Genomic DNA, 8,660 nt, shown 5'->3' with positions numbered 1-8,660 from the left:
CTGAACTGTCATCCTTCACCTTCACTGCTAAATAGTTTGTTCTTTTAATGCCCTGAATAATTTGTTTTCAGAATGTCAGTGAAGACTACAGTTAATATAATCGAATTTGGGAACCAACTGTGTTTTCATTTGAATAAATTGTATAGTAAAAATATATTTGAAGGTCTTATTAAAAAAGATAAAAGCGTAATATGCCCGCTTTTGAGCATGTCGCGTGAAGCATATACGTCTTAAATCTCTTTCTATAGGTGTTTCGTATATCTTCTCGCCTAAATACTAATTCCCAGATGTCGTTGGGTTATTTTTGCACCCTATATCCATTTTCTTGAGAGTAAGGCTGAAATAATGGAAGCTAATAATAATTGATGCCCACTGTCGTCTGCTATGAGAAGGTTCCTCGCATAGAAATACAGCGATGTCATCAAGTGGGACTTTAATAGTAGACTCGTTCGGTACACACATCCAGATTACGTACGTGTGTATGATTCACCGTAAACTGAGCCCGTTGAGTAGGACGCTGGAAGTCAACAACACAGGCAAGGAGCTATTCTTCTTCATTCAGAAAATTTAAACGTGTAACTACAATGGAATTTCATGTACAAGTTCGCGGCTGATAGTTGTGAGTATAGATTTAATATGCCATTGAAATTATAATTCTTTATCGATTTACTATCTTTAGTAGCAGTTTAATTGCCTTTCTGATATATGCAGGGATGACTAAATTGCGAGCGCAGGCTGGCTGGTGCAGTTTGCAGGTGTGTAGCCTTGTATAGGATTGCATATACACAGACAGTGTAACGTGTACCCCCATCACTCAAATACTATACTAACTACTACTTTACACGATTTACCGGTAAGTTGTATTCTCAAGCAGAGATTATATTCTACATCTAAGGTGGTACTCGACAGGACCAATAGGTATATACGTCCATACTATTTATGTACTAAAAATACATTGTTTTCTCCCCCTGTGTTTTTGTAAATTGAATTAACTATTTATGCTTATACAATTCAGTTGTAATTCAGTTGTAATTGCTTGTGCAATTCAGTTGTGAAACTGCCATTAATGAAAGATGCAATAAGATACAATTTATCTATCTATCTATCTACTGACAAATGTGACAAAAAGTGAAGTATGCAGTCTTGAAATATCAGAAAAATGGAAGTTGATGCTAGAGGTTTTAGCTGATTCATACTGTATATATATTACTGAGTAATAAGATGTATTCATTGTATTGGTGTTATATATTTAATTCTCTGGTTAGTTACTCACTTACTGTACCTCAAGAATTGAATCACAAGATACCAATGTTTATATTGTACATAGTATTAGGCCTACAATAACAACACCAACAACATGCAGCAACACCAATAATAACATCAACAACAACAAAAACAATGAGAATGATAATAATAATAATAATAATGATAATGATAATAACGGTAATAATGATAATGATACTGATACTGAAATTGATAATGATAATGATGATGATAATGATAATGATGATGATAATGATAATGATAATATTATAATAATAATAATTATTATTATTATTATTATCATATTATTTTTATCTTCATATTATCGTCGTCAATATTATGATGATGATAATGCAATTGCAATTGATGATTGAAGTAATCAATTCTTTTTGTAGGCCTGTAAGAAAATTTAATGTAGATCTCTCTCTCTCTCTCTCTCTCTCTCTCTCTATTTCTTACAGAAAGAAACTATAGATTGAATTATGAAATTCTTTTGAAAAGTACATTTGTGCACACATTATAATGAATATGATTTATAATGGTGATAGCATTAATAACAATGAGAATAATAGACATAGTCGAACATGCATTCAAACACACATTCAAAACTGTAGAATTTACAATACTTAATAGATTCTAGCTTGTTTTTTATTGTATTGTTTGAGTCTTGATTTAATTATTACAATTGCCTGCATCCCGGGTGTTTGATAAAGAAATCATGTGTTTAGTAGGCCTATTTTTGTCTGTGCATGTGCATGATTCATTACATTATGTAGGATTGATTTCCTGTTTAATGAGAGAAGCAAAGAAAATGCATGTTGTGTTTAAAATAGCATGTTTCTTTTTTCTTTCCTTTTTAAAAATGGTACTGTATATATTCAAGTTGCCAACTTATAATGAAGGGTATTGATTGAAAATTGTCACAAATAATCCTATCTAGATAGAAATACATGTCCCCACATAAATAAATAAAGATAAAAATGAGCATAAATACTGGACCTTACTACTTCTGAGTTATAATTAAAGGCCATATAATAATTTTAAAGATATTGTAAAATAAGAAGCAAACAAACACAAACAAAATCAAGGTACATATCCATCATATACATTGTCCTACTTAGACAATTAGGGTGTTTCATACTCAAAGCATCTCTTTTTAGAAGTTACCAACTTGAACATTAGTATATAAATAATGAATGGTTATGAGTTCAATAGTGCGAATATTTTCATGAGTTGAAAGATTAACATTCTATTCAACGAGACGTCAGCCGAGTTGAATAGTATTAATGTTAATCTTTCAACTCTTTCAACGAATGAAAATATTTGCACTATTGAACGAATGAAAAATATTCATTATTCATTTTACACAACATCGAAAGAAGATCTAATGGAACCTTAATCAACAAATTATGCTTTACTCCTTATATTAAAGATAATTTAAAGTTGGAGTCGAGCCTTCTCGATTACATTCAGATTGCCTTCGCGTCAGATACACGCAGGGATACGCGCACGGCAGAGAGGCACGCAGTCTGCATATAACCAAAAATGCATGGCGAATATAACCATGCAATAGAACATCTATTGGATATCATGTGACCAACAATCCTCCGATCAAATGACAAGTATCCACGTAGGTGTTGTATAATATATATTATTTATAATTCAAAAGATTGTAATGCTAAAAAAAATCTATTAAACTGAAGAATGAAGTGAAGTTATGGTAAAAGACTACCGGTAAATTCAATGCATGTTTTTACATGTATGTCGTTGAGACTGGCCTGAATTATTAGAAGATAAAGATTAAAGGTAAAGACCAGTATTGGAAACGCCCCAATTTCAAAAAATGAAATGGAAGCTCTTATTATCAATCATGTGAAAGAATATATTTTGACTAATACATGATGATAAAAATTGTGCCGGGAAACCGCCTACTAATTGATATATTTGGTAAATTAGTTTATCTATTGGTATGTGAGAGATAAACGCACATGTCGCGCACGTGTGCATATAGTCCCATATACATCTTTCTGTGTACAGTGCTTGTAACTTTACGAAGACTGGGCCAAATTTCTAATCATTTTGATGATTCCAGAAGCACAACAATACTTATCAGTATGCTAGATGATCAACCTTTTCTGATCGATTTCACAACGTTTCTTTCACAATTAAATGCAATCGCATGACCATAACTGGTCTTTATCTTTAAGATACAAACTTCATAGTTTTGTGAAATGCGCAATTCCAAGGTCTATTCTGTAATGTAGGTGCTTTCCCAATGTAACATAGCTCTTGTAATTCTTCTAGACCACACAATCACATGTATAAAAGCACCTGTGATTGATGATGCTGGCATACATTACTGCTTCATGACTGCATGTGTAGTATAACCCAAGTACTATACCAGTATTAACTGTGTAGTAGAGCATCCTAGCCTGTATGTAGAGGCAGGATGTAGGTTAATTTTAGCTGCTTAGTGGAAATTACTACAGATTAACCTGGAAAAGAATTATCTAGGCAGTCATTGAAGAGTAATTTATTGAACCTGCTGTGATATTGGTATGCAAGGAATATGCTCATCTAGACAAATAAGTGATTGTGCCGTATAATGATGGGGGTCACTTGATCCAAATTATATTTGTCTTCACATTTGAAAAAAGTTGCTATGAAGTGGCTGACACCACACAAGTACAATGTACTTGTATGTAAACAAGGATGTTCATTCTAATGTGTAATGTGTATATATTGGCCTAATGTGATAATGGAATTAGCAGCTTTAGGTGTCCCTTTTCACATACATTCATCATAACACAAACTGGAAAATGCCTGTAGCCTTTATTATATTTATTGTACAAGCACAGCATACATGTATTTTGAGAAATGTAATCACAGCTACATGTAGGCTCTCTCCCTCAAATCCTCAGCGTGATTATGAATCTGTCATATACAATGTATAATGTACAAATTCGTTAGTTCATAGTAACACAGATGAAATGTTCCAAACCTTGCACATGAATGTAAATGGTGCGAGGGGTATTTAGGCAGGGTTTGTGAAAATTGAAAGAAAAAAAACCTATTAATTATCGTCATATAAACAATGTTAAACTTAAGAACCTTTAAGCACTTAAACTTCATGAAGCAACATGAATGTTTAAACACTTGGAATCAATCGAAATAGGAATCATATTATTATTATATGATCATTCATACGATTCATCCTTCTTAAAAAAAAACACAAAACAACTATTCCTTTTCTTAAATGTCAACTATGATGGGACAAATCAAAACTTTATTGGATGACTTTGAAGAGGGGAAGAGTTAAAATTGTGTAGGTGTACTCACAAGATGAATCGATGGAGAATTGTCCAAAATTACATTCTTTTGATTTATTCATAAAATTGCAATTTCAATTTCCAATTTCAACTGAACTTATAGTCAATTTATTTCTTCAAACAATCTGTTTATAAGCTACATGTATCCGATTCATGTTGGGAAGTTGTGATTTAATTGAGATAAAATGAAATTATGAATACTAAAAAAAATCAGTAATTGTTATTTACATGGAAGAAAAAAAATTATTCCACAATTGATTAAGGATGTATTTCTATCAAAATTATTGTGTCTTGAACTCGGAGACCCTGTAATAAAGTGAAAATGATGATACATTCTGTTTGACGTAATATAAACATTCTCTGATATGAATCATCACAGTAAACTAGTTTACCGATGACAGGGCTTGAGACTGGCATGATTTTGATACAAATTGAAAACAACATTTACCCCTGTGTTCATGTTTTTCTCCCCTTCATTCCTCTATGTCTTTGGTTTCTAAATATTCCCCATGCACCAGAGGGAGGAAATCAGCATGCCTATCACGGATGATTCAGCCTCCCGCGCCCTGGAACTAGTGGAGGACTTCAAGCAAGCTGCGCAATGTAATTCCCAACTCCAGGATGAGGTGCTAGAAACTATCCATGTCCTCAACTCCCACTTGAATAGACTCCTTGAGAAGCAAGGCGCAACCCGTTGGAAGCTCAGAGGTAGGGGTGTTCTCCCTGGCAGAATCACAGGAGGAGGAGGGTTAGCCACGGATGGAGCTCTGCAACAAGATGGGAGCAACGATAAAGACAGGGATGAGATTAAAATACTAAGCCTTGTGTCACCGCCTCAAACATTTGAGGAGCTGGGGATTGTGCTTCAGGTCGGCGGGGCTACACTCAAGCACGGGCAGCCTGAACTACTGGCTTCGGATCCTGTGAAACCCCATTCCAACAGTGGACAAATATTGGGAAATATCAGGCTGGCAGCTATCCTGCCAAACTTGTACATTCATAGTGATAATCAACTCCGAGTTGGTGATGAACTCTTGACTGTGAATACTCAACTCATTCAAAAGTGTTCCGTGGACCAAGCAAGGTGGGTGCATTATCTATTCCTTCACTTGTATACTAATATCTAGCTGTTTACAAAGGATATTCAGAAATTTGTATGTAAAATGTTTTAATCTCACAGTCACAGATCCAGCACTTGAAAAGTGCTTGGGCTACCATATTGAAAATGCTATCACTATTCAGCCTTTTGAAACGTTGTTTCAACACTTTTATGAGAGTGTAAATGTAATTTGTTTTAAAGAAGGATGGTTTATTTTAGCTAGTTTATTTTCATGAATCAACTGCAATTTCTTCAAAATCTTTTGCACAAATTTTGCATTTGTGACGAAGTGACTTGAACATCTACATACACATTCACATTTATATACAAAACGAGTTTGAGTTTTGATTATTGAAAAGTCATTGAAATTCTCTTTAGACATGCCTGTAGATTGCTTGATTTACGCAGTGAGTCATCATGTATGCCGAACATCTGCAGTGATATTTGCACAATGTGGTACATATTTGTTTTGATATTGTATACAGAAAGAAAAAATAAGATGAGGACAAAAATTAATCATAGTAATGTGTAATTTTGTGCCAACAAAACTGTTAGGACTTAAGGTTTTGTACCCTAGTCAAAATAAAGTAGTCTATAACTAGTTGAAAAAATAATGAAAAAAAGAGCAGAAAGTAGGTTTTCTTGAATATTTTCTACTCTGGATTTTTTTAGATTTATATTTTGTTCCAAATCCTTAGCCTTAAAAATATTTATTTTTGTGTCCATTTTCCATTTTAATCCATTAGGAAATAGAAAAAAAAAGTACCGGTATATTTTTCTAGGAAATACCATACAAATATAAAGAAAAAGGCCCTAAATTATTTTGTTCACATGTTAAAAAACAACCAGTGTACACTCACTACACATAGCCATAATAGATTACTCTGAAATCTACATGTAACAAATGATAATGTTGTTCTCTTGTGATAAAATGTCTAAAATTGACAGGTACAGGTATGTTCCTTATAAATGCCAGTTTCATAAGATAGAAGAGATGAAGAGAGAGAGAGATAGAGCACAAGCAATTAAGATGAAGACCCTCTTGTTTTGGACGTGATGCACTCTTTTGTGGTAATAGTTATCATGTTCTTTATGTAACCTTTATTCAAACTAACTGTAGTATCTCAAGGCAACCCAGGTATACTTATTATGTACTCACTACAGCCTTTATGAGAATTTTATAGTGTTTGATAGAAATGCATGTTTGAGCATCGAAATCTCGATAAAGAATCAGGGTCCTGATTATTCATATCTTACAAAAATCCTATATCAAGGTGGGGCTTATATCGTGAGCACGCAGTGATAATTGGCCAACTTTCATGTCTATTGACCTCTTCACAAAAAAATTCTTCATATATATATATATATATATATATATATATATATATACGCTTCTTTATATGATGTTATCTAGTCTGTACGTCCCTTTTACATGTACTACAGGTGTATAATACCATGATTCTTTATACAATGTTTCTCTATACATTTTTGGTATACATTTCTTCTTCTAACCTGAACAGGCTATGGGACTGCATAAGGTACAAACCAAATATATCACCTTTGCACCTCTCTGCTTATTTTCATAGGAAGTTGTGGATTAGATATCTGCCCTGACAATATTATTTTAACAAATAAAATAAAATTTAAAAATACATGTACTTGCAGGAAAGGTTGACTGCAGTATACTATAGCTCCATGCATGGTTTTGGCATTTATAATTGGATGTAACTTAATAATAGCAAATTATTTATCCATTTCTCTGAATCTATACCTAAAGCTGCTTAATATCAAGCACCTTGTAGATGTACTGTACATGTCGATCTAGTGATTGAAGAAGAAGAAAAAAAAAAGCTGTGAGAATTACAAGTCTTCAAAGAATCCTCCTCCCCTCCTGATTAATATGAAAATGTATAAACTGCTTGAAACAGATGTTACTTTCAACAGGGCTCCACATTACCTTCTTGGAAGGGGGTCCAGTATTACATTTTTAGAGTCTATGTATATGTATGAGTCCTATATTGGGTCCTCTGTAAATATCTTGAAATTTGGGGGTCCAATCCATACCGTACTTTGAATTTAAGCACACATGTGTCCTGGTTGCCTGCTATTGTTGAGTCCTGCTTTTTTATTTTGGTGGTGGTTATTTTACCTGACTATAAGTGTTAGAATCCAAGATATATCTCTACATTGAATATATATATATATATATGGCGAAACAGTCTGTATAACTCGTACCAATAAAGTGTAACCTTCCAACTCCTATATCTACATTTGCTCCTACAGTTGAGCACTGTCAGAAATTGCAGTTTCACTAAACTTGCTTATATATATATATATATATAAAAAACATTAAACATGATAATTTTACTCGAAATGGAGGTAGACAGCCAAGTTTTGGAGTTTGAAGTCTGAAAATAGACTGCAGGATATAAAGGGTATATGTTAAAGAAGGGAATGTACTGCTGTCAGGATGAGAGAGAGAGAGAGAAAGAGAGACAGACATACATAGGGAGAGAGAGAGATAGACAGAGGGAGAGAGAGGCCTCAAAGACAAGAAAGAAACTGCGGTTGAGTCAAAGTCACTGCCAGTTTCCTGTAAACTGAACCATCAAGATCACATTCCATTGTTCCCTTTATTGCCACTTTGGCTCTTTGAGTTTCGATAGCTAAACAATTTGATGTTAATATTGAATTGTTGAACAGTTGGGGGATTCAACAATAAAAACAAATTAAATTTCCTTGGGTATTGCAATAAAAGTTATGTGTAGTTCAATGTGTACAATGGAATGAATTGTTAATGAAGGGAAATGGACTGAAATAAACATGGAAGTCCATTGTGTCAAAGATTTGTCACCCTATTAATACAGGACTTACAGGGAAATTCCTTCTTGATAGTAAACTACTCTTGAGGAAAGCAGAAAAATCAGAGAAGTAGACTGGTGAAAGTTTGAATGAAATCCGACAAAATG

At 33.5% G+C, this 8,660-nt stretch overlaps 1 protein-coding gene across 4 annotated transcripts in view; it reads left to right on the top strand.

Annotated features, from left to right (window-relative positions):
• Positions 1 to 506: 506 nt before the first annotated feature.
• The window catches only part of LOC579286, a 148,148-nt gene continuing 139,994 nt past the window's right edge, over positions 507 to 8,660 (top strand). For all 4 annotated transcript variants that reach the window (XM_030976578.1, XM_030976577.1, XM_030976576.1 and 1 more), the window contains exons 1-2: positions 507 to 619; positions 5,111 to 5,676. In XM_030976578.1, the coding sequence (XP_030832438.1) occupies positions 5,126 to 5,676 (551 nt within the window). In that variant the 5' untranslated portion in view covers positions 507 to 619; positions 5,111 to 5,125. The remainder of the gene's footprint in view (positions 620 to 5,110; positions 5,677 to 8,660) is intronic.

This window comes from Strongylocentrotus purpuratus, unplaced genomic scaffold, assembly GCF_000002235.5.
Source record: "Strongylocentrotus purpuratus isolate Spur 01 unplaced genomic scaffold, Spur_5.0 spur5_scaffold_9, whole genome shotgun sequence".
In the NCBI taxonomy this organism is placed as follows: domain Eukaryota; kingdom Metazoa; phylum Echinodermata; class Echinoidea; order Camarodonta; family Strongylocentrotidae; genus Strongylocentrotus; species Strongylocentrotus purpuratus.
Note: the sequence above shows the minus strand (reverse complement) of the source record. Positions and strands in the feature narration are given on the sequence as shown.